A 26,207-nucleotide genomic window follows, 5' to 3' on the forward strand; every position below is an offset into this window, starting at 1 on the left:
GGTGCTGGGAGGTAGGGTCATGGGAGGTGATTCCATGATTGACACACTAACGCTCACCCTTGTACCTATCTGACCCTAGGCTGTCCTCCCTAGCTAGACTGGAAGCTTTCTGGGGAAGAGCCCAGCACGGGGCCTGGCACACAGTTGGCGCCTAATACAAGCTTCTTCTTTCAGCTCTCTTCCCTCGGAGACTGGAGTCCATTTCTTTAGCTCCAACATTTGGAAGGATCCATAATCATTGAAAGGAAACTGACAGAGGTTCTGGAAACCCTCCAGGGAAACCCCTTTGTTTGGCAGAGGAGGGAAACTGAGGCCTGGTGGGGTGGGGGACGCAGGAAGAGAGGGAAGATCCTGCGGCGGCTGTGCCGTGTGTCCCGGGAGCCTTGCAGCCCCCATTGGCCCCGGAGCCTCTGCCAGGCCCTTCATTTCTCCTTTGCTTCTTCTCTCCTGGGGAACCTCTGCAATGCGCTCCCAACTGGCGCTCAATACTTGCTCAATCTCTGCATGGGCTAAGCTGCGAGGTAAGGGAGGGGGGCTGTGATGTCATCCGCTCGGCACAGCCCCGCCCCTTTCCTGGAGCCCAGTGGTGGGGGAGGGGGAAGGGTTGGGGAGGGTCCACAGAGCGCAGGCGCGGGGGAAGCGGTTATTCTCCCCTAGCTTCACTCAGGCCGCTTTGTCCCCATGGGGTCGGAGGGAGGAGAGAACGTGCGTCTGCGCACTCAGCACCGCAGCCCCTGATCCCCAGAAACACAGAGAGCGGCGTGGAGCGCGACTCCTTCGCTGCATGGTCAAGGGGCTGCCCAGGTATGGGGGAGAGGGGAAAGTGGGGGGAGGGGCAGTGCTGGGGGGGGGGGGGCTAGGCAGGGAGGAAGGCAGCCAGAGGTAAAGTGTGGGGGGGCTGGGCCGAAGAACGTAGGGGTGGTGTGTGATGGGGGAAGGGGGAGTGGTCAGCTGGGGAGAGCAGAGGTGTCCTGGGCTCCCCGGGGGGAGGGGGGGGGGAGCCGCAGGGTGGTATAACCCAGGACTGCAGGGGAGGGTCTCACTAACCTAACTGTGGGCAGCCAGGTCGTAACCAAGGGTGACGGAAGAGGCTGGTTCGCCAGAAGCGGGGAGAAAAGCTGTGTAACCAAGGGCAACAGGTGAAGGCTGGTGTGCAACAAGGAGGGGGCGAGAGGGTATGTAACCCAGGGCAACTGGGGATAGAAGCTTGTAACCAAGGGCAACAAGTGAGGGCTGATTTGCCGTGGGGGGAGGGGGGTGAGGGGAGAGCAGCTCCATAACCAAGGGCAACAGGTGAGGGACTGATGAGTAACCCAGTGTTGCGGGAGAGCTCGGGGGTACAACCAAAGGCAGGGTTGCGGTGAACCCTGACTGTCCTGCATGAGACACGGAGAGCCGAGGAGGGTGAGTGTGCCGGGGGCGGTGGGTGGGTATGTGGTCGCCTGCCAAGAGGGGCCGGGAGGGGGTTGAAGAGTCCCCCGGGGGACCGCTGGCCTTAGTGCATAACCAACCCCCTCCCAGCGGCTGATTCCTGTGTCGTTGGTTATTGTGAGCATGATGGCGCCTAACAAGGGGATGCGCGGAGGAGGCGGGTGTGCCCGGGGAGGGCGGGGGTGTTCTCGGAGGGGGAAGGGGCGTCGGATGAGTAAGGCGATGGGAGGGGCGGGTGGGTAGTACTTCATGAATCCGGAGCCACCCTCCGCGGCGCGGCGCCTCCAATCCGTATTGTCTCTTCATTGGTCCGCGCCAATGGCGTGTGATGAGTGGCAGATCTGGCCATCGCTGCGTCCATTACCTCATCTCTCAGACCAGGGAGGGAGCGATCTCCGGCTAACGTTTCTTGCTCCAAATCTATTCTCCCGAAGTAGCTAGAATGCCAGGAAAGCCCGTATCGCCCTAAGCGAGTCACTTAACCAGAACGTTCTAATTACACTAGTTACACTAAGAGTAAACGGTCATGTAGAGGGAGGGTCCTCACCCTGGCCCGACGAAATCTCGCATCCAGCCTCTCTCCCCGGCCGAGTTCCATGATCTCTCCCGGGTTCCCTTTATATCCAGTCTCTTTCCGGCTATCGCCTCCCACTTTTATTTCTCTCCGTTTATGTCGTTGGAACCAAGCTAAGCTAAATGTGGCTATTTTTACGTCGCCTCCTAAGATCGCGCGTCTGTCTTTTTTCAGTCGATAAGCGTTTTGCAGCGAGTATTTATTGTGCTGAGAACTGAGCTGAACACAAAGAAAGGTTAAAAAAAAAAAAAACCCAAGGAGCTCACGTTCTCTGGAGAGACAAACGTGCAAATTTACACAAAGCAGAATGCGCGGGATAAATAGAGATAAGAAAGGCTTTCGGTAGAGGATGGGATTTTTAATCGAGATCTATGGAAGCCAGTCAGAGTGGAGAAGGAGGAGGAGGAGGAGGAGGAGGAGGAGGAGGAGGAGGAGGAGGAGGAGGAGGAGGAGGAGGAGGAGTGTCCCAAACTGGAGAGCCAGCCAGTCAAAATGCCGGGAGCCGAGATGGAGGGTCTTGCTCAGGGAACAGCCAGACGCTGCGCTAGACTGAGAGACACTGTCAGGGCAGGAGAGGGCCAGAGCTTTGGACGCCAAATCGAAAAGTCTGCTATTTCGTCTGGAGGCTGTAGGGAGCCATTATTGACTAGAGCCGTGATGGAGTCAGACCTGGACTTTAGGAAGATCACGTTAGAGGCCCCATGGAGGATGGATTGTACGAGGAAAGAGCAGGCAGACGCCTCAGCAATAGTCCAAGTATGAAGTAATTTTGTGTGCTTCAACCATGGCGGCTAGACCTGAACACAGAGGAGGTCTGATGAGAACAGAGTACACAGAGACTTACCACCTCCTTATTTCTAGAATCGGTGCCCCCCTGCATGCATGCACCCCACGGCGGCACTGCCTTTTGGGGCTGTCACATAACCACTGACTCAGAAGGTGCAATCCATCAAGGTCTTCTTTAGTCGTCCAAAAGCAATGTATTTCTTTATTCTGAACTTTAAAACATCCAAAAAAGCATATATCATATGCATATACATAAGTACATATACATATATCCACATATACATACGTGTATGTGTATATGTTTTTATGTGTGTGCAATGTTTTGGTTTTTTGCAAGACCTTTGGGAGTGACTTGTTACGGATCTGGGGTCGCACTTGAATTTTTGTTTTTGTTTTTTTGTGAGGCATTTGGGATTAAGTGACTTGGTAGGTGTCTGGGGTCGTATTTGAACTCAGGTCCTCCTGACTTCAAGACTAGTGCTGTACACTAGGACCTCTGGTGTGAAGGCTGCTGAGTCCTAGAGAGGGCTGCTTTCTACCTTGGTTGTCTACCTGATCCATCTGACGCTGTAGCATGCACAGTGGCCATACCCCAGTAAATCATTTCAAAGAGGAGCTAAACCTGAGGGTAACCAAGGGATCTCAAATCCTGGGGTGAGATAGAGGGGTGTCTACCCCAAGTATATAAAGACTTCTCCTAGGGGCAGCTAGGTGGCGTAGTGAACAGAGCACCAGCCCTGAAGTCAGGAGGACCTGAGTTCAAATGTGACCTCAGACACTTAATACTTCCTAACTGTGTGACCCTAAGGAAGTAACTTAACTCCAGTTGCCTCAGGGGAAAAAAAAAAAAAAAAAGATTTCCCCTAGTGAAATGGGCGGATGAGAACAATTTGTTCTCACAGCCATGCAGGCAGGTAAAACAGGTATTGTGGTGCACTTAGGGCTTAGTTAGACCACTGCAGAGAAGTCAAGGGAGGTACCTTCTCTTATCCCTTCCCTGAGGGTCACATTTGTTCTTTGAAATTCTTCAACCTTCATTCTTCATTTTGAGGTACAGATTCTTCCACAGACATTCTGGGGGTCACTGTGAATACTGAATCTAATTACTTCATCAGTCCATGTAGGGCCTTCCAGGCTTCTCTGTACTCACCCTATCATTGCTTTTTACAGGGCAATAATATGTTCATTATGTTCTTGTTTATGTGTTTTTTAACATTTATTTTTTTAGATTTTGAATTCCAAATCTCTCTCCTTCCAATCCGTCTCCCACACACTGAGAAGATGCGAGCAATGTGATACATGTGAAGTCATGTAAAACACCTTTCCATATTAGCCATGTTTAAAAACAAAAATGGCAAGGAGAAAAACATGCTTCAATCTGTATTGTGTTCATTCTCTCTCAGAATGTGCATAGTATTTTTCATCCTGAGTCTGTTGGGATTGCCTTGAATCACTGTGTTGAGAAGAATAGCTAAGTTTAACAGTCGATCCTCATTGTAAGATTGTTGTGACTGTATGCCATGCCTTCCTGGTTCTACTCACTTCACATTGCCTTAGTTCATGTAAGTTTTCCCAGGGTTTTCTGAAACCATCCCCTTCCCATTTCAAATAATAATATTCCAGCACAATAATGTTCACCCATTCTCTAATTAGTAGACATCCTCTCAATTTCAAATTCTTTGCCCACCACACAAAGAGCTGTTATAAGTATTTTTGTATGGATGTGTCCTTTTCCTTTTTCTTTGATTTCCAAGGGTTATAAGCCTAATAATGATATTGCTGGATTAAAAGGAATGTATAGTTGTGCTGCCTTTCGGGCATTAGCTGTCAAACTGCTCTCTAGAATGGTTGAAGCAGTTCACAACTCCATCAACAGTACATTACTGTCTCTATTTTTACACATCTTCCTCAGCATTTGTCATTTTCCTTTGCTGTCATATTAGCAATCTGATAGGTAGGAGGTGGCACCTCAGAGATGTTTTAATGGACATTTCTCTAGTCATTAATGATATAGAGCATTTGTAGTGTGACTGCTGATAGCTTTGATTTGAAAATTACTATTATTTTCATAAATTTGGATCAGTTCTATATATTTTTGAGGAACGAGGCCTTTATCAGATAAACTTGTTATAATTTTTTCCCCCAGTTTTATGTTTTCCTTCTACTTTTGGCTGCATTAGTTTTGTTTGTGTAAGAATTTTTTTTTAATTTCATAGAATCAAAATTAATTCATTTTACCTCCTCTGTAATGAGGATAAGCAGATCTTGTTTGGTTATAACCTCTTCCCTTATCCATAGATCTAGTAGCTAATTTTCTTGTTCTCCCTGATTTAATCATTATATCACCTTTTATATCTAAATCATGTGATAATTTTGACCTTGTTGTGGTGGTTGTGATGTTTGTCTATGCCTGATTCCACCAGACTGCTTTACAGTTTTTGTAAAATCATGAATTCTTGCCCCTCCCAATTAGAACAATAGATACAATGGTCTTTATGTACTTAATATATTCCACTGATCAGCAACTCTGCTTCTTATCCAGTATCATACTGTTCTGATGATTATTGCTTAGAAATGTCATTTGAAATCTGATTGCTAAGCTACCTTCTTTAACATTTTTTTCAGTGATTCCCTTCATATTTTTGTCTTTTTATTCTTCCAGATGAAGTTTTATTATTTTTTTCTTTTGAGGTTTTTCAAATTTAGTTTATTTAAAGAAATAGAATAAAAAAAAAACGGAAAAGAAATACAAAACAAAATTAAACACAACAATAGAGAATACTGTCTTGTGCCTAGCATAACATTAGGGAGGATTCAAAACACCTAACAGCAAATTACTAGTTCCAGTGTCCATTTTTCTTTACCTCCTTGTAAACAGTTCTCTGTTGTATACCTTTTTAACTTTATTGTTATTGTTATTCCCCAGACTCCCCACCCCCAAGCAGGCTATATAGTTAAGAAAGGATGTATTTATGTATACATATATGGATATGTACATGCACATACATATACACATCTTTCCTATTTCCATTGACTCTGCTTTAATTCTGCACCTAATTTGCTTAACTATTACTTAACTTCCCCCACCCATGGATCCTCCCTTGTCTTCTTCCCTTATCCTTTGCTTCCCTCCTCTGCCCATTCCTCCCCCCCCCCCTTATTTCTTTATAGATCTTGGAGGGTGCTATACCCTTCATAATATATAAGTAGTGTTACTTATTTAATCCATTCCCGATGTGAGTAGGTTTTCAGAACTAGGAGCCCTCCTTCTCCCTTTAATGCCTCTATATCTATTCTTCCTCTCTACCTCATTTGTATGACATAATTACTATTTTTACCTTAACTCTTCCTCAGTCCTTCTTTTGAGCTGCCCTATTGTTGATGGCAATTTTAAACATATGCTATACATATGGGGAGAAAAACTCACAAACCTTTTGTCCATGTGAGTTCCTTGAAATTGATCTTTGATATTGGCTCTTATATGTTAAATTTTCTATTAAGTTCAGATTTGGTTGATAGAAAACCCTGAAAATCTACAAATTTATTGAATGTCCATTTTCTCTAGTTCACTATTATAGATAATTTTTCTGGATATGATATTTTTGGCTGCAGGCTTAGTTCTTTTGTCAGTAGATATGATTCCAGAACCTGCAGTCTTTTATTGTGGCTGCTGATAAATCCTGTATAATTCTTATTGGAGCTTCAGTGTATTTGAATTATTTGTTTCGTTGTTTTTGTTTTTGTTTTTTTTCCTTGTTTCTTGCAAATTTTTCTCTTTGATCTGGGGATTGCAAAATTTGGCAATAATATTCCTATGTGTTTTCCACAACGGATTTTATTGAAGTAGTAATTGGTGGGTTTTTTTCTATTTCTATTTCCCCCTCATTTCCACTCCAGGACAATTTTCATGTATTATTTCTTGCATTATTTTATCAGTGTCCTTTTTTGGGTCACAATTTTCAAGCAGTCCAGTTATTCTTATATTTTCTCTTCCTGATCTATTCACTAGATCTTTTTTTTTTTTTTTAATAAGATGTTTGACATTCTGTTTTTATTTTTTTTTTTCATTCTTTATAATCTTTTTTGTTATTTCCTAGTCTCATAACTTCACTGGCTTCCCCTTGCCCAATTCTAATTTTCAAAGACATATTTTCATCTTTGAGAGTGTATCTGCTTTTCTAGTTGGTTAGCTTTTTAAAAAATAATCTTGTTTTTCTTGGATGGTTTTTATTTATTTATTTTAGTTTAATTTCTCCTCAGTGTCTCTCATTTGATTTCTGAATTCTTTTTTGAGTTCTATAAATTTTTCTGAGCAGTGGGTTGTTTCACATTACTTTTTGAGGTAGAAACTTTTTTTACTTCACTGTCTTCCTCTGAAGATGAATCCTGGTCTTTCCTGTTCTGAGAGTATGTTTCTATGGTGTTCCCAATCAGTGGAGGTTCCTTCTGTCTTCCTAGACTCAGACCCCCACTCCATAAACTATCCAGGAAGTGAAAGTTTTTGTGGTTCCTGCTGGGGCTCAGCCACACCTAGCTAGCCCCTGGGCTCCCCACTTGCTGCTTCTTTGCAACTAGCCCAGAGCTGTTTGCACTTCATTTAATTCACTTAATTCGAAGATTAAGGGTTTTGTCAGGGAGGACCCTCGAGAGTCCTAGTCTTCTTGATTTTTCACCAGTCTGTTGGCCCTGTGGCATAAATTTGTTTTATTTGGGGGGGAAATCTGGAAAGCTTGAAATTTACCAACCTACTCCAATGTCTTCTCAGACCCTGTTATTTTTTCTAGCTCTACAAAATAATTCTTTGGTAGTTTGAGTGGCATTATGCTCAATAAACAAATTAATTTAGATAGAATCATTTTTATTAAATTAGCTCACCTCACCTGAGCCATTATTATTTTTCCAATTTTTTTTAGATATGTATTTGTGTGAAAAGTGTATTGTAATTGTGTTCATATATTTCCTGTGCATGAGTCAGAAGGCAGTCTCCTAAATATTTTATAATGTCTGCAGTTATCTTAATGGAATTTCTCTTTTTATTTCTTCCTGTTGGATTTCATTGGTAAAATATGGAAATGCTGATGATTCCTGTGCTGTTATTTTATATCTTACAATTTTTTAATGTTGTTAATTGTTTCAACTAATTTTAGATGATTCTTTAAGGTTCTCAAAGTAGACCATCTTATTATCTGCAAAGAGCCATAGTATTGCTTCTTTGTTGCCTATTCTTATTCCTTCAATTTCTCTTTGTTTTATTGCTATAGCTATCATTTCTGATTTAATATTGAAAAATGATGATAGTGAGTATTTTGCTTCACCTCTGATCTTATAGCGAAGGCTTCTAATTTATTCCAATTACAAATAACAGTTGCAAAAAAAAAAAATAATAACAGTTGCTCTGGGGAATACTTCTAATTTTAAGAAAAGCTTCATTCCTTTTTGTGTTTTCTAGTGTTTTTAATTGAAATGAATCTTGTTTTTTGTTAAAAGTTTTCCTGTATTTACTGATAGGATCATATGATTTGTTTTTCTTATTGAAATAGTCAATTTTGCTTATAGTTTTTCTAGTACCAAATCAAGCCTCCATTCTTCATATAAATTTCAACTGGTTATGATTTTTGTTACGCATTGCTATACTCTCCTTGCTACTATTTTATATCAAAATTTTGCATCAATATTCATTAAGGAAATTGGTCTCTAATTTTCTTTTTGTTTATTCTCTCCCTAGTTTAAGTATCACTTGTATTTATATTATAAAAGGAATTTGGTAGCTCTTCTTTCCTATTTTTTGACATAGTTTATGTAGTATTGAAATTATTTGTTCCTTAAAAGTTTGGTTGTTAATGGATTCATAATATAAAGGATTCATTTGGTCCCAGGGATATTTCCTTTGAAAGCTCATTTATGATTTGTTCAATTTCTTTTTCAAAGATAGGTTTAAGTATTCTATTTCTTCTTCTGTTAATTAGAGAAACTTATATTTTTGTAAATATTCATTGATTTTGCTTAGATTGTATTATCAGCATGTATTTGGGCAAAATAGTGCTTTTATCTTTGTTGGCTATGCATTCACTCTTCATTTTTGATAGTGTAATTTGGTTTTTTTTCTTTTTTAATCCAATTAACCAATGGTTTATCTATTTCATTAGTTTTTTTAGAACACACCCATTAGTTTTCTTCATGATTTCAATGGGTTTGTGTGTTGTTGTTTTTACTAATTTTGTTCATCTATCCTTTGATTTTCTGAACTTGTTTTGATGTTTAATTTGTTCTTCAGTTGTCAGTCATGTTCTTGAGATTCTTCATCTTTTGCTCCTCAAGATGAACTTTTTAATAGTTTTTTTTTTTTTCACTTTGTAAACTGTTTAATTGGTATGGCATTGAGTAAATGAATTAATTTAAGTAATGTTGTCATCTTCAGTATGTTGATGTGACAATGTTAGCCCATTGAGGACAAGAAATGTTTTTGTATATGGCTGGATGGATAGTTACTGAATCATGATTTGGCTTTGGCTCCCAGGTTCCAGTTCTGCAGGAAAGTAAAGAGAAAACTCGGGGAGAAGACGTGAAGCCTTTGTTGTGAGACGTTCCTCAGAGCTGAGGAAGGGTCCCTGTGTAGGAGTGGTTTCAGATTCTCCCAGCTTGGAGGAAAGTGGGTGCTGGGGGAAGATGTCCAGTAAGGGCTCAAACAGGAAGAAGACGCACACGGAGAAAGGTGAGAAGTAGAAGGTCCTCCTCCATCTGCACAAGGTGGGAGGATGCTCGGGAGGAACAAGGCCATCTCATGGCGGTCTCCTTCCTTCCCTTGCTCTTGGGGCTTGACCTATGGTCTTCCTGAAAAGTGGGACCACAATGAAGCTGAGCAGATGACTCCCCTTCTGGGCCTTCCTGTGAGGAGCTTATTGTCAGCTCCTACTGAACTAACCGCCTACTAAAAAGCTAGAGTACTGAATTCAAATCCATCCTCAGAGACTTAACAAGTTACTTAACCTGTCTCAGTTTCTCCATATGTAAAATGGGAATAATAACAGCCACTAATCACCATTGTGAAGTTAAGATGAGATAATATTGTAAAGTGTTTTGCAAACTTTAAAGTATTAAATCAATATTATTAATAACAATTATAATAATAATGATAATTAAATCACTTATTAAAAGCACCAGATTGCCTTTACATGCAGTATTTAATTTTTTTTTTTTTTTTTTTTTTTTGAGGCTGGGGTTAAGTGACTTGCCCAGGGTCACATAGCTAGGAAGTGTAAATGTCTGAGACCAGATTTGAACTCAGGTCCTCCTGAATTCAGGGCTGGTGCTCTATCCACTATGCCACCTAGCTGCCCCCTCACATGCAGTATTTAATGAAGGTTGATCATCCTTATTAAATTGCATCTTAGGATAGTCTATCCATTACTCTAATGTTATGAAAAACAAGACAATGACAGGTTTGCTGGATTTAAATCAGAAGAGACCTTGATTCAAATTCTGCTTTTGACAGTTGGCTACATGATCTTGGGCAAGACATATAATTTCTCTAACCCCAGTTTCCATCCCAAAACATAATCCTTAAGATACCTCCCTCCTAGAGTTGTTAAAAATCAAATGAGGAAAAAAAAAAAAATCAAATGAGGAAATGTGTGAAGTGTTTTTGCGCACCAAGAAGTGCTAATACATGTTAACTATCTTTATTTTTTAAGATCTTGAGTCTTAGAAATTCAACGTAATCATTTAGCCATTTGTGTTTTCATCTTGCCCATAATAAAAATGTAGATAGCAAGACGTTATGATACTACACGGAAGGCCCAAGCTGCCTTCAGAGTGGTGAGTGGTCATTACCTTGATGGGTGTTCCCGGATCTTTCACAGCTGTTTGCCTTTATCTTGTCCTCATGGTATAGAGATGGTTCTGTTTCCTGCCCTCTGGACCAGCTCACACGTGTCTTTGTAGGTTTCTCAGCAGTCACTCTCTTGCTCATTTCTTACAGTGCAAATGCTGTCCCATGACATTTAGATGCCATTCTCATTCAACCATACCCAAATTGATGGGGACTCCCTCAGTTTTGGGTTCCTTGCCACTACAAAAGATCTGCTTTAAATAGTTTTTGAATATGTGCGTCCTTTCTCTCTATTCCTGATCTCTTCTGCAGAAGGAAACTTGTTAACGGATTACATCTGGTTGAGAAGCGGGGAACATGTGTAGAATATATCATTAGCTATAATTTGTCATGTTAGAGTCCTAATATCAGCTTATGGCAGCAGCATGGTCTTTTCTGGACTTTCTGATGGATACAGGAGCTCCATTTCCATAGCCTGAGTCTCCCTTCAATTCTGTAGGGTCTCCTTTAAATCCAGCCCATAATCAGGAGAGTCTCAGGGGAATATTTCATTTCAATTAAATGGCATTATACTATCCAGAACCATCCCATTGCTCCTACTCTGTGTATATACAGTAGGAGATGGATAATCTCCCTAACTCAATGAATGTGGATGTTGGGTGCCTTTGATAGCGTTTCGCTATATCCCATCCCAGACTAGTTTTCTCCCAACTCTGCTCCACATAAAAGCATGCTCTGTTCCCAGGAGGAGAGGAAGGAGCCTATGCTATTAATATATTATTATCAGGCCTATTCTTGGAATCCTTGCCTCCAAAAGTTTTTGCTCTCTTGTCCTGACATCATCAATTGGCTTTTCGCTTGCTGAGAATGACTTATATGTGTATAGTAAGTTGACGATACTCAAAACTATCTACTAGTGGTTAAGAAATACAATGGTGGATCAATGCAATAGATTAGCTATATCTCATAGTAAATGACTAGAGCGATTGAAATTGGGGGGATGCCCATTAATTGGGGAGTGGTTGAAAAAGTTGGGGTGTGTGGTTGTGATGGAATTCTACTGGGCTGTAACAAAGGATAAGCAAGTTGGTTTTAGGAAAACATGAAAAGTGAAGTCATCTATGAAGTAATGCAGGGCAAAATGAGCAAAACAAAGAAAACACTGGATACAACAAAAGCCAAACTGTTTGAAGAGTAACTGTCAGTGACTAAGGTATTCTGAGTGATGGGAATGTTCAAATCCACTATGAGGGACTTATGAAGGAAGATGTTCTCCATTTCCCAAGAAAGTACTGACGATTAGAAGTATGTACTGTATGGTCCCCCATAGAAATAAATAAATAAATAAATATATATATATATATATATATATATATATATATATATATATATATATATATATATATATATATATACACATACACACACACCAGTGTCAAGTGTTTACTTTCTCTAATGAAAGTTGGGAGGGAGGGAGATAGCTCAGAACTCAAAATGTAACAAATAAATAATACTAAGGGAAGACAAGGTACTGGTAGAGATAGAGCTCCCAGTGCCAGTGAAATCTCAGGTCTAGTTCTTATCCCCCAGCCCAGCGGTCCTCAAACTTTTTAATAGGGGGCCAGTTCACTATCCCTCAGACTGTTGGAGGGCCGGACTATAGTAAAAACAAAAACTCACACTCTGTCTCCACCCCTCAGCCCATTTGCCATAACCCAGCGGGCCACATAAATGTCCTCAGCGGGCCGCATCTGGCCTGCGGGCCGTAGTTTGAGAAGCCCTACCCTAGAGATTCTCCAGGAGAATCAGAGCTAGCTGGTATGTAAAGATCTATAACCTGGAGAGTCCGCTGGATATGGCAAAGGATTGTTCCCTCATGATTCCTTTCTCTGTTGCCAGTTCCACCTTCTCAAGACCAGAACATGAAGGAAGATCATAAGAGAAGAAGTCATAAGAAGAGAACATCCATTGCAGTCCACTTGGCCAAAATTCAGGTGAGTGGGGTTCATTTTTCTACCTATTATTCCATGGTGTTACTGAGGGAACGTCCTTCTCATGTTCCTTTATCTTGGCTCCAGTCCTGAGCAAGTTCCATCCAGAACTCCAAGCTCCCTTGTTCTCTCCCAGGGAACTTGGCTTGTTCTGGGAAATGGTTCCAAATTCTCGGGGTTTCTCAGTCAGTAGCGCAAGATAGGGCCTTGAACATCTTCTAGGCCCGTAATTTTGGGTTGATTATCTCTCTAACATTTACTTACCAGGGAATACGGTCTATTCTCATGGCCTTCCAGGAGAAGGTCAGTGCCGAGAGGGCAGGAGCTGCCTCAGCTTTGTTGGGTGTCCTCAGTGACCAGTCTCTCAGGGGCTTTGTAGCTGTTTGCTGGGTGGGCCGCTGAGGAGAACCACAGCCCTGAGAGCAGTTGCCTTCCTCATGGTCCCTCCCCTTTCGAAGCATGGAGTTCTGCTGAAAGCAGGTGAAGAGCTTGTCAGCTGCTCCCCTTTGGCAGAGGAACAGCTTCTTGTGGCAGGGGTCTGGGGAACCCCTGGGCCTACTCTTGGAGAACTCTCTGAGGTTCTGCCCATCAACTACAGGCCGTCTCCTACCTCTGCCTCATCAGTGTCTCTTCTTTGTCCCATCTCCCATCTTGCAAAAGAAGACTTGATCTTCTGTGATGCTCCAGACTATCAGGAGGCACGGGGCGTTATGCCCATCGCTGGCGTGTTCTCCCTGCCCTCCGTGCTGGCTGGCATTAGAGTTTCCATACTCCTTTCCTCTGTGCTGGGAGCACCCATAGAGAATGGCTGGAACATCAGTGTGGGATTTGGCCACTCCAGAATTGTTACTTTCTTTCACAATTTGTTTAGTGCCTTATCTGCCTTGGAGTAACTGTGCCTAAAACAAGACTGGCCCAAGACTTAACAAGTTTGCCACAGATTGTTACATTTTCAGCATGAGCCTCAGAAATCTGTACTTGCTACAAGTCAGGACGTGATTTTTGCTTGGTTGATTGGCTAGACTTGAAAAAAGTGTTAATAATACAGATTAAATTGAAAATTGTTTCCCTTGGAGAATTAACTATTTTCCTGACTGTTAAATTTGGACCGCCATACTCCCATTTTGCTCCATAAGCCCTGCTTAAGCTCAGTTAATGCAATAGGAGGGAGTAAAGTCTCTGAAGGCCTGCCGTCTGTATGATAATGATAATAATGATGATGATTGGAATTTATCTAGCACCCTTAAGGTTTACCCTAAGGTTTCACATCCATTATCTCATTCGCGCCTTACATCACCCCTGGCAAGAATAATGACTATTATTTTAATTAAAGTTATTGGGTAGTCAATATTTGGAATTGAATATTGCTGTTATTATAAACCATAACTTGTCAATATTAACTCTACTTTGGAGGTTTCAGGAGAGCACGTGACTCCCTTGGCCGTGTTTTGGGGAATGAATCGTAAGGTCGAGAGCTTACTCGGTAAAATAGCTCTGGATGTGCTTGCTGAAGTGGGGCCCCCTCGTCCTTAGGTTTTCAGTGGCCACTTGACACTGAGAACTCAGAAACCCCCCTCGGTGGGAGGACTGTTCTTTCTCCCTCCCGCCAACTTGGGCTCCTCTGTGGCACCCATTAGTGAATGGCTCCAAAGCACTCAGGAATATGTGGATGTTTCAGGGATTGGTGACCTTCAAGGATGTGTGTGTGGACTTCTCCCGGTCTGAGTGGAAGCAGCTAAAACCTGCTCAGAAGGACCTGTACAGGGATGTGATGCTGGAGAACTATAAGAACCTGGTCTCCCTGGGTAAGGGCCCCTTTCTGCTTGCCTGTTGAGATGAAAGTCTTTATCTTCTCATTTCCTAAGGGCTCCGGTGGGGGCTAAGGGAGGAGGGGAAGGTCTGAGTCTTGGCTTGAAGTTCAGGATGAGTCAATAATGGAGGAAAGCACCTGTGTGCTTCAGAGCCCAAACCCAAGGTGTCCGACCCCCGTTCAGAGGAGAAACATCTCTGCCTTGCCCAGCTGAGAACCAGCATCTTTGCTCTGCTGGGACTATACTTTCGGCCCAAAATATTTCCCTTAAAGTTTCAGGGCAGCTCCCTCAAAACATTAGCTGGGGTTAATTAGCAAGAAGAAGCGAGTTAAAATGAACTCCTTGTCTTTCAACACAATCACGTCTGTGGCCCATCCCCTTCTCCCCCAACCATACTTCCTGGGAAGATGAACTGGAGTATTCTTCAGGCCAGGTCCTTTAAGTCACCTCTTGGTCCTCCCAGCATGCCTTCATTTTAAATCAGACAGGCTTTGCAGGCTGAGATGGCTGTCTTTCCCCGTTACCTTTCCATTTCTTTTCTCTACAAACAGGGCTTCAGTCCGTTAAACCAGATGTGATCTCCCGGCTGGAGCAAGGGGAAGTACCATGGACTCCGACGGGCCACAAACCAAAAGGTGGGTGAGTGAGCGAGCCACGGCTGGCCAAGCACTGTGCACACCCTGCCCCAGCAGGACCACTCCTGGGTCTGTACCCAGAGATCAAAGAGGAAGGGACAGGATCTACACAGACAACCACATTCAGAGCGGTTCTTTTAGTGGTGGCAAAGAACTGGAAGTTGAGGGACCGCCCATCAGTGGGGGGAATGGCTGAACAAGCTGTGGTATATGAGTTTAATGGAATAGCACAAGAAATAACCAAGTGGATGATTTTAGAAAAACCTGGGGAAACTTATATGAGCTGAAGCAGGGGGAAGTGAGTGGAAACGAGAGAGCATTGTGCACAGTGACGGCAATATTAAAATGATAATCAACTGTGGAAAGCTTGACTACTAGTACAATGGTCCAAGACAATTCTAAAGGACTCATGATGAATGCCATCCACCTCCAGAGAGAGAACTGATTAATTTTTAGTGCAAATAAGTATAATGTTATCATTTTCTTTATTTTTCTTGCTTTTTTGTGACATAGCTACTACAGAAATGTATGTTCCACTGTTGACCTTCTCATTGGATTGGTGAGGGACTGTAGGGAGGAGGGAACTCAAAATGTTTTTTTTAAAAAAAGGAATCTTGAAAACAAATAACAAAATGAGAAGGAGAGGACTTGACAAATACAAGTTCTTACAAGCAGCAGCCCAGCCAGGTGTCAGCATATGGAGATAATCAGTCACTTAGTGTTCTTCAAATTCTACAAGAACGCTAAAGAAAATCTAAGACAGTCTAGCAGAAGAGCCCTCTTAGAGCTTTCAGCAAATCATTCTGCAGCTCTGGGCCTGGAGTTAGAAGACCTGAATTCAAATCTAGCCTCAGACACTCACAAGCTGGATGACCCTAGCCAAGTAATTTAGCCATGTTTGCTTTGGTTTCCTCAACTGTAAAATGGGGCTAGTAATAGCGTCTACCTCCCAGGGTTGGGAGAATCAAATGAGATGATATTTATTTAAAAAAAACACCTAGCACACTTCCTGGCATATAGTAGGTGCTATAGAATGACTTGTTTCATTCATTTTCCTTGTCTTTTTTTTTCCTTTTTGTTGTTCAGTCATATCTGACCTTTGTGACCCCATTTGAGGTTTTCTTGGCAAGGCTATTGGAGTAGTTGGCCATCTCCTTCTACAATTCTTTTTATAGATGAGGATACCGAAGAAAACTAGGTTAAGTGAATTTCCCAGAATTCACAGCTAATATCTGATGCTGGATTCAAACTCAGGTATCCCTGACTCCAGCCCTGGCTCTGGCTACTACACTATCTCACTGCCCTTTTTCCTTTCTATCCTTGAACCCTCAATTCTCATCTCAGAATTTGGGTTGGAAAGGCACTGTGGAGTCTTCTAAGCATCCATCATTGGCTCAGATACTCCAGGGAAAGGAAATCCACTCTCTTCCCAGACAGTTCATTCTACTTTACATTGGGCAAAGCACTACAAATTTAGGTTATGCAATCTCAAATGGGTCTTATTATCTCTATTCTTTTACTTATTTTTAATCTCTTCCTCTACTGTCTCATTCTCTGCTAAGAAGTCCTTTTAATATGTGCAATGTCTAGATTGTGCATCATTATCATTGATAAAAGAGACAGATTCTGTAACATACTGAAAAGCATTTCCCTTTCTCCTCCTATAGCAAACAATAAATATTCATGTTTGGGGGGGAATTTTTTTCAGATTCCTTACATCGTAAGACTGACTGTGGGGCCAAGGTGTCAACTCCAAAACAGGATATCAGTGTGAGAGTATCCTCTAAGATAAAAATTGCAAAAGATAATTCGCAGGATTCAAAGCTTAAAAAAGTTTCAGGAAGCAATAATAGCAAGCCAGAGATAAAGAAGGAAAAGCTGGAAAAAGAAATCAAGAAGGAAGTGCTCGATCACGACAAAAATTCCCATGAGCCAAAGGCCCATAGCAACAGTACATCGGAGAAAAAATGCAGCCCAGTGTCAGTACCTACTTCACGACAGTCCACCACAGTTCCAGTGAGGAAAAATGTCCATAAATGTGATATATCTAGAGAAAGTTTCTTCAAACAGCTTTCAGAACTAATTAAACATAGCAAAATCTCCTTTGGGAAGAATATTTCCAAGTATAATAATGATAAGCAAACTTTCAGTAACCATACAGATTCTACTCAAAACCATGAAAGGCGTAAGGAAGAAAAACTTGGTAAAGATAACAAATGTGGGAAGGATGACAACATGCCCAGGAAACCCCAGACTGAACTCGAGAGAAGCCATACTAAAGAGAAACGCAACCGATGTAATGAATGTGGAAAAACCTTCACACGAAGCACAGGACTTTCTGAACATAAGAAAATCCATAATGGAGAGAAACCCTTCGAATGTGACGAATGCGGGAGGACCTTCACAGCAAAGGGAAGACTTAATGAACATCAGAAAGTTCATACAGGAACGAAGCCTTATAAATGTCATGAATGTGGCAAAGCCTTTACCGGGAGAGGACGGCTTAATGAACACCAGAAAGTTCATACAGGAGACAAGCCCTATGAGTGTAATGAGTGTGGAAAGGCCTTCATACAGAAGGGGACACTTCTTGAACATCAGAATGTTCACACTGGAGAGAAGCCCTATGAATGTAAACTGTGCGGAAAAGCCTTCAGACAGAGGGGGCAGCTTCGTGAACATCAAAAAATCCATTCGGGAGAAAAACCGTACAAGTGTCATGAATGTGGAAAAGCTTTCTCAGGAAAAGGGCGACTTACTGATCATAAGAAAATCCATTCCCCAGATAAACCCCACAAATGTGGTGAATGTGGGAAAGGTTTCATCCAAAAGTCACACCTTACTGACCATCTAAAAGTTCACACAGGAGAGAAACCTTATAAATGTAATCAGTGTGGGAAAGCTTTTATAAAGAAGGCACTACTTAATGGGCATCAGAAAATCCATACTGGAGTAAAACCCTACGAATGTGATCACTGTGGGAAAGCTTTCACACTGAAAGGACGACTGAATGAGCATCTGAAAATCCATACTGGAGAGAGACCCTATGAGTGTGTTCAGTGTGGGAAAGGCTTTATAGTGAAGGCACGACTTACTGAGCATCTGAAGATCCATACTGGCGAGAAACCTCACAAATGTGCAGAGTGTGGAAAATCCTTCACGCAAAGTGGACAGCTTACTGAACATATGAGAATTCATTCTGGCTTAAAACCTTTCAAATGTAGTCACTGTGGGAAGGCCTTCACACATAAGGGACGACTTGGTGAACATCAGAAAATTCACACTGGAGAGAAACCCCATGAGTGTAGTCAGTGTGGCAAAGCCTTCACACAAAGTGGACAGCTTAATGAACACATGAAAATTCATACTGGAGAGAAACCATTTGAATGCAGGCAGTGTGGGAAAGCCTTTACACGGAAGGAAAGACTTAGTGAACATCAGAGAATCCATACTGGAGTGATACCCTATGAATGTAATGAATGTGGGAAAGCCTTTACACGGAAAGAAAGGCTTAGCGAACATCAGAGAATTCATACTGGAGCAAAACCCTTTGAATGTAGTGAATGTGGAAAAACTTTCAGTCGTAGGACATCCTTTTTTTATCATCAGAAGACTCATACTACATAAAAACTTATGAATGTAATGAATGTGGGAGAGCATTTGGTCGTAGGATATCCCATATCATCAGAGAAATCTTATTAGGAAAAAAACTGAGTATATTGAATGTGGGAAATCCTACATCAATAACTCAAATCTTAAAAAGGATAAAATAATTTATATCAAAAAGAATTATCTATAAATGAAAGCACATGAAATATAATTTTATCATAAAATTATTCACACTAGAGAGAAACCATATGAATACAGTGCATGTGATAAAGTATTCAACAATTCAAACCTTAAGAGCCACAAAAAAACCCACAGTGAAAAGAAATCTATAACTGCAGTGAAGGAAAGTCATTAGCAACAACTTGAGTGCTATAAATCATCTGTGAACTTAAACATTCATACAAAAGTCGGGTGTGATAAATATGCGAAGACCTTCAAAAAATAAGATGACTTATTATATATCAGAAAATTCATGCTAAAAAGCATTTTATAGATATGATGGTTTCCTAATGTTTCATTGTGTCCCTGGTATAAATCCAACTAGAATATAATGAGTAGTTTGGGGATATATAATTACATTTCACATCAATATATTTTAAGTGTTTTATTTTCTCTGTTTTATCCCTTCTTGGTTTGGGTATCAGGATCATTTTTGTCTCATAAAATGAGATTGGTAGAGTGCCTTTTTTATTATTCAGAAAAGCTTTTAAATTACTCTTTAAATATTTTTTAGAATTCACTTGTTATCCATTCAGACCAGGAGTTTTTGTTTCATAGCTCATTTATGGCTCATTTAACTTCAATATGTGAGATTGGGTTATCTGGCACCTCTGTTATTTTTGGGGACAATAAGATTAATTTATATTTTTGGAGATGATTCATTTTCTTTAAATTTTCAGTCTTTCTAGCATCTTCGTTGTATATAATAGTTTCTGATAATATTTTGTCCATTCATTATGAATTTACATTGACTAGTTTCATTTTGGCTGTTTGATCTCTCTGTCTCTGCCTTTGCTTCTCAGTCTCAGTCTCTCTATATCTCTGTCTCTATCTCCATTTCTGTCTCGGTCTCTATATCTGTGTGTGTGTTTCTATCAATTTAGCTGATAGCTTAACCACTAATAGTTGTCCTGACCTCTGGTTTCATTAGTGTAGAAAACTCCTGAACTGAACATTCTTTTTACCAGTGCACATTAGCAAATGAACTATAGATTATGGCCCTAGGGTGGCTTGGGGCCCTGGAGATGTGTAAGTGACTTGTCCTTGGTGATAAAACCAATATGTGTCAGAGGCAAAACCAATATGTGTCAGAGGCAAGACTTGAACCCAGGTGGTCTTGTTGTAAAGTCTAGCCTTTTAATTTAGCTGCCTTGACATCTCTACTTCAGTGGATTCTCAAATAGCATAAAATTAGGGCCATTCATCATACTTGTTGCCTTCTCCTAGATAGCTGTCATTTCTTCGTCTTTGCCCAAATAGTTGCTTTTTAGCATTACTGAACACCTCTACTACTACTGTTTTGTTTTTTCATTTATTTCATCACACTTAGCTGTTGCTTTTTTTATAGTTTCTAGTTTAAAAATTGTGTGTAGGCAATTTGCCTTTCTCCATTTTTCGACCAGACTCCTTGGTAGCAAATGAAGATGTCCCCAAAACACGTTCTTTATGATCCTGGTATTAGTTCTTGCTAGGTGCACTACCATCCTTCCTGCAATCATCATACCAAAAGTCAAACTCCATTGCCTGATGTCATGTTAGTCAGCTAATAATCACTGTCTATATTCTCCTTTCTCTATCATTGCAGTATTCATTTGGAAGTAGTGAAACAAATCTTTTCCTTTTAATACAGTCCAACAAATAATTAAATTCACTGTACATTTATTAAGCACCTACAAGATTCAAGGCATTATTTTAGGGGCTAATGATATGACCTAGGTCCTGGATTCAAAGGGACTACAGGCCAATAGGAAAATAACAGGTATAACTGTGATTAAAAGGACAAATTGCTTATACAAATGAGAGGCAAAATGCTAAAAGAGCTTGGAGGGGAGAAATCACTTTCACTAGGATTAGGAAAGAGAATCAGAGATGATTTTCTACAGGGATAAGTAGGCAGGGCAGTGGATAAGGTGCTGAGGCTGAAGTTAGGAAGACCTGAATTCAAATCTTGCCTTAAATTCTAAGTGGCCAAGTCACCCAACTTGTCTGCCTCAGTTTCCTCAAATGTAAAATGGGGATCATAATAGCACCTACCTCACAGGGTTATTGTGAGGATCAAATGAGATTATACTTGTACAGTGCTTTGCAAATTGTCTAACATATAAATACTGTCTATTATTAAGCTTCATAGAGAAGCTTGTGTCTGAATTGAGCCTTGAAGGAAAGTAGTACTTAAACGGAGAACATAGAGGGGAACATTCTCCATGGTTGAGAATGGTGGGGGTCCTAGTTATACAGGCACAAAAATTCAAAATAAGAATGGAGCCTGGAATTTAATTCAGTTTGCTGGGATTGTGGGATACAAAAAGGGAGGAAGGATAAAATTAGATTGGACAAAGCAGGTTGGAATCCAATTGTAAGTGATGTCAAATGTCAGAATCAGTGATTCAGCAAATAGTGAGCATTCACTGAATGCTTTTGAGTAGAAGATAGATAAACTCTGTTGATTATTTGTTCAGCAAGACAGAAGATTATTTAGAGAGAAAGATAGTCAAGAATTAGGACAACCGGTTAGGAAACGATTACCGCAGATTGTGAACAACTTATGCTTGTTGCTCAACAGTCATAAGAGCAAGTTGTAGAAATTGAAGATATTTCATTATTTGATATGGATGATTGGCTATAAGGGGGTCACTTGGGCAGAACTCACAGCAGCTGTGTTATAGGATATGATTAATGAGGTGGATATTGACATCATCACAACTAGTTTATGGTTTTAAATTTTCTTATAAATTTAAGTAAAATATTTCATAGCAAAAAAAGAAGAAACTTTGTATATTAAACTGAGTTCCTAATATATACATATATCCTTTGCTTACCATTGGTTCTGTAGAATTTCTGATAATGATGGAAGGAAAAAATTGAAAAAAAAATTAGGGAAACATTCAAATGTTTGCTGAGGAAAAGTACAGAAAAACTTTACCTTGTGATATCAAATCTTGGAAAAAGGTTAATAGTGTGATGAAAGGGTAAGGGAATCAATCTGGACACGTTGGTCAAATAAACCATGAAGAATTTCTACAGACAATGGCTGCAAAATGAAGACATTGTAGAAAATGTGTTCAATTTCTTGTATAGGATTCTTTGTTCTGTGTATTATCTATAAAAAGTCACCCCTCCACCTAAATTCAAAATTATGTGCGTATGTAGTAAATAAGATTTTGTTTCTCTTGTGATCTCTTTCTTCATGTTACTGTCATTGTCCCAATATCTTATTGTGGAAAACTGATAAAGTAAATGTTGCCTTTGGCTTACTTTGTCTCTGTTAAAGCTCTTCTGTACATCCATACTTAGATGGAGCCATCTGACGGAACATCTGAGTTGTACCTTTATTTTTTAACGTAGTCAAGAAGCACTATGCTCAAAATAGATTTATTTAGGATATTTGAGTACGTTGGAATATGGAGTTGTTACCACTATGGACAGTCAACAATATGAACCTAAGCTGCATGATTATACAGTGGGTAATGTGTGCCATTTTTTGTATCAGAAGAGATGCTGTGCTTTTGTGTTTTTACTTAAACTTTGTTTTAGCAGATTTCTTTAAAAATCTATTCATTGTACAATTTGCTTCAGATTTATTGTGAGTAGTTTATTTGTTCTCTTGTTTTTAAATACATTTTGTTTTTAAGAAAACATAGTCCAGAATTTAAATTGTGGCTCCACCATTGACCATCTATTTAAATGGGCTGGGAGTAGGGAGCATAATAGTGCCATAGAGAGGCAGGAAGAAGAATGGTGGGGTGGAAGCCAAAGAAAGCAGGGAAAAGGCTCTGGTTCTCATTCATGGAACAGCTGATTACTAGGATGGGAGTGATGGCAGCTCCGAAACAAAATAACTTCCTAGAGTTTGTGAGAAGTCAAAGAAAGCCCAGCATGTGCTACTGTATCCCTCTGGACTGTGGGACCCAGAGTTCACCTGGGTTCAGAGAAAGGCAGCCAGGTGGTCCACTGTGCTAGATCTGGAATCAAAGAGACCCAAACTTACACTTGGCATCAGAAACTTCTATCTAGGGCAAGCCACTATCCTCCTCTGCCTTAGTTTTCTCATCTGCAAAATGGACTAATACCAAAAGCCCTGAAATATCAGGATCAAATGAAATTTGTAAAGTGCCTTGTCAATCTTAAAGCAAAATATAACATTGAGCTTTCATTACTAGCCCTAACTTTCATTTGGACAAGTAGAAACCAAAAGAAACTCAAGGAGGAGATTCTTAGGAGGCCCAGGAAGACAATTCTGATGAGAAAAAAAAGGTTAGTTCTTTGAAGAGATTAATGTAGATGCAGAACAAACGAACCAACTTTGGGTTTTTTTTTTTTTTTTAAAGGGAAATTGATACAAGGTCAAATAACAAATGAATACAAAAAGTATTATAAAGACTGAAAGAAAAATTAAGACCAAGAATGAACTAAACTGGTTAAGCTAAACTTTCAAACCCTTAAGGACAGAAAAGGAGAATTGGCTTTTTAAGCTTTATTGGGGGGGGGGGGGAAGTACTGAAGCTCTAAGACCTGCTTGTGCGGAATAAAATGACAACAGAGAATAAAGATCTGCCAAATATTCATTTTATGACTTTTCTGCTAATGAGCATGATCTGCAAGAAAAGAGAAAAAATGAGTAATAAGGGCTGTGACTATTATAATGAAAAGGCAAGACCTTCCTTTAATGAGTTGCAAGCCCCCTATCTCGCCCAGGTGCTCTACATCCTAGAGTACTGATTGCTGTCGTCACTTTGGTAGGGAAAAAGCATGAGGAATAGCAGCCGTGTGTCACAGAGAATAGAGTCAGTACACAATAAGGCAGTGGGGTTGACTTGAATTCCCAGAAAAATTCTAGAAAGGAGGATTCAAAAGGGAATTAATGAGCGTCTGAGAGGCTAATAATGGATAGAGAGCCAGCCCGGCTTTGAGCTCCTCTTCCGACATGTTCCTGGATGAGTGACCATGGGCAAGTCCATTCTGCATCTGCTGCTCAGGGAACACGATGCCCCTCCCAGGTAAGCTCTCATCATCTCTGAGTACCTGCTGCACACTCCAGCCTTGATTTCCCTCAGCTGCTTCTCCCCTCTGGAGGATGGAGAACCAAACCCTCCCAGTGATTTTCTTTATAGAGGCAAGAGGTTGGATTTGGGGACTCGCTCCACTCCATGTTTGCTACCCTGCCTGGTTTTTTCAACATCATAGAACAAGATACCCCCATATTGGGAACCCTTGAGGTGGTCTTCCTCATTCTCTCCTTTCCAAATTACTTGTGTTGTCTCCCCCCATTAGATTGTAAGTTCCTTCAAGACAAGCACAGTGCTTGAAACAGTGACTGAGACATAGTAGGAGATAAATTTAGATTGGTTTGGTTTGCCATAGAAACTCTGAGATTATAATTTGCTTATTTGCATTGGTCAAGAGGGTTTCCTTGCTGGCAATTCTCTCACCAGGGAAATCACAAGTTTGAACCAAAAATACTAAACATTTAGAGAAAGGGTATGATGAAAATCACAAAGAATTTCATCAAGAACAGGTTGGGATATGAAAAAGATAAGAACAAAATACTAGGGAGGGAAAGACAACATATATAAATGATGGCCAGAGAGTGGAATTATGATGTGGAATATTAGGGAGGTAGTAAGTAGAATAGCAGAGTGGTCCATTGGCACCCTCTTTCTAGAAAATACTTCCCCATCACAACTTATCAGCTATATACAGCTGCCTAAAGAAATGAGAAATTCCACCCTTAACTGATCACAGTCTTTATTTTATCTCTCCCTCTGCTTCATCCCTGATTTTCATCCTCACAACAACCTTCAAACCTTTAGGTTCCCAATTCCCTTCCCAACTATTCCCCCTGTACTGGCTATACTCTTAATTTCTTCCCAATCTTGACCCCTTAGTGAACCAATTCAGTTGAGAATCTTGCTCCATATTTCCCTGAAAAAAAAAAAAAGGCAGTTGCCAAGAACTCTTGGTTATCCTCATCTCAACTGACATCCTGCATATTCTACCACTCCCTTCACCATCTCACATGAGGTGGCCCCTTCTTGCCAAGGTCAACCTTTCTATATGTACAACTGATCCTGTTCCATTTTAAGCATGTGCCCCAACTTGTTGAAATAAAGGTTCCCCCATAATTAAAATAAATGCAGCAGCATCTTTTGCAAGTCTTTGAAATAGAACAGGTAAAATTCAACAAAGATTGAGGTGTGTTGTCTCTGAGCAAGATAAGTTTATTAACAGGTCACAAGGATTTTAATAAGGGGGAAAATGGATTGCCTCAATTTATGCTAAAGAGAATTCCAAGATGAAGATAATTTTTATAAGGTTAAAAAAACAAGGGTAGGTAATATCATAGGGTTGATAATGACAATATGACCGGTTACATAGCTGAAGCATGGGGGACAACATAATTAAGAAATGGTTTGAATCTATCTGCAGAGATAGCGATCCACACTTCACCATTCAGTAAATTGCACTTTTTTAAGAGTAAGTTGATGGCATAAAGATACTGGACCAGATTCCCTGATCCCCCAAAGATAGAATTCCATATGTCAAAAATAAAAGTGTTTAAGAAGAGAACCAGATTTTTAAAGGTAAGCTATTACAGGTTAGCTGAATTTCTGCACTAAGTTCAGAGACAAGGAACTATGATATGGACAGTTATAGGATAATATAAACTGTAAATAAGATCAATAATCAATTTAATCTCAGAGAGCAAAGTTGAGCCTCATTGATACAGAAATAGCTAAACTGGCAACTCAATGTGTAATGTCCAGGCTAGCCCTATGATTACCTCACCACAACACATTTAGCAGGCACCAATCCGGAGGAGAGCCATCATATCACCATATCATCTAAATATATGTTTATAGAACCATTCTCTCACAATCTTAGCCTTAAGCACTCTGCTGTCTTAGATTCAAGTACACCTTTTCAGTGTTCTAGCCCTCTGCAATCCTTCCAGCTCTCTACACCAATGTAATGATTTTTATTACTGTTAATATATTATGATAAAATAGACATTTCCCAACTATGCCCCAAAGAATACCCCAAAGAGACACTTGCTAACTACACCTTCAAGAAGATAAATCTTTCCTAAAAACAGGAAATAATGGTGATCTTTTTTAAAAGAGTACAATACCTGAATTTTTATTTCAGAATTGGGGTCCCATGACCTCAAGAAAAGTCACCAATAGGGGACAAAGATTTAACTGAAGGAAATCTATTTCAGCCAGAGTAAAATCTCTACCTCCCATTCTGCCCTGTGCCTGCCCTGAATATTTTATCTAGCCTCTTAAAGCTAGAATTCCAATTTGATATGAGAGAACCTGCTGA

General features: G+C 40.5%; 1 protein-coding gene across 4 annotated transcripts; it reads left to right on the forward strand.

The window, feature by feature from the left end:
- Nucleotides 1–648: 648 nt before the first annotated feature.
- LOC141564721 (uncharacterized) lies at nt 649–24,837 on the forward strand. Of its 4 annotated transcripts, none has more exons than XM_074307580.1 (7): nt 650–804; nt 1,062–1,175; nt 9,309–9,503; nt 12,519–12,613; nt 14,289–14,415; nt 14,973–15,056; nt 16,765–24,837. In XM_074307580.1, exons 3-7 carry the CDS (start codon nt 9,458–9,460, stop codon nt 18,681–18,683), a joined length of 2,271 nt encoding a protein of 756 aa, XP_074163681.1. In that variant the 5' UTR covers nt 650–804; nt 1,062–1,175; nt 9,309–9,457; the 3' UTR covers nt 18,684–24,837. The 4 variants fall into 4 exon arrangements, with proteins under 4 accessions (XP_074163683.1, XP_074163681.1, XP_074163680.1 ...); XM_074307579.1 differs by having other exon boundaries at nt 653–804; nt 1,066–1,175; XM_074307581.1 differs by having other exon boundaries at nt 653–804; nt 1,066–1,139.
- The last annotated feature ends 1,370 nt before the right edge of the window (nt 24,838–26,207 follow it).

Source organism: Sminthopsis crassicaudata, chromosome 3 (genome assembly GCF_048593235.1).
Source record: "Sminthopsis crassicaudata isolate SCR6 chromosome 3, ASM4859323v1, whole genome shotgun sequence".
Taxonomy (NCBI): domain Eukaryota; kingdom Metazoa; phylum Chordata; class Mammalia; order Dasyuromorphia; family Dasyuridae; genus Sminthopsis; species Sminthopsis crassicaudata.

Excerpts from the sequence above, each read along its gene's own strand:
- LOC141564721 (XM_074307582.1), top strand. The coding sequence starts at position 9,458 with ATGTCCAGTAAGGGCTCAAACAGGAAGAAGACGCACACGGAGAAAG. Across the intron at positions 12,614-14,288 it reads TCCACTTGGCCAAAATTCAG|GGATTGGTGACCTTCAAGGA; the intron begins GTGAGTGGGGTT and ends TGGATGTTTCAG. Across the intron at positions 15,057-16,764 it reads GACGGGCCACAAACCAAAAG|ATTCCTTACATCGTAAGACT; the intron begins GTGGGTGAGTGA and ends AATTTTTTTCAG.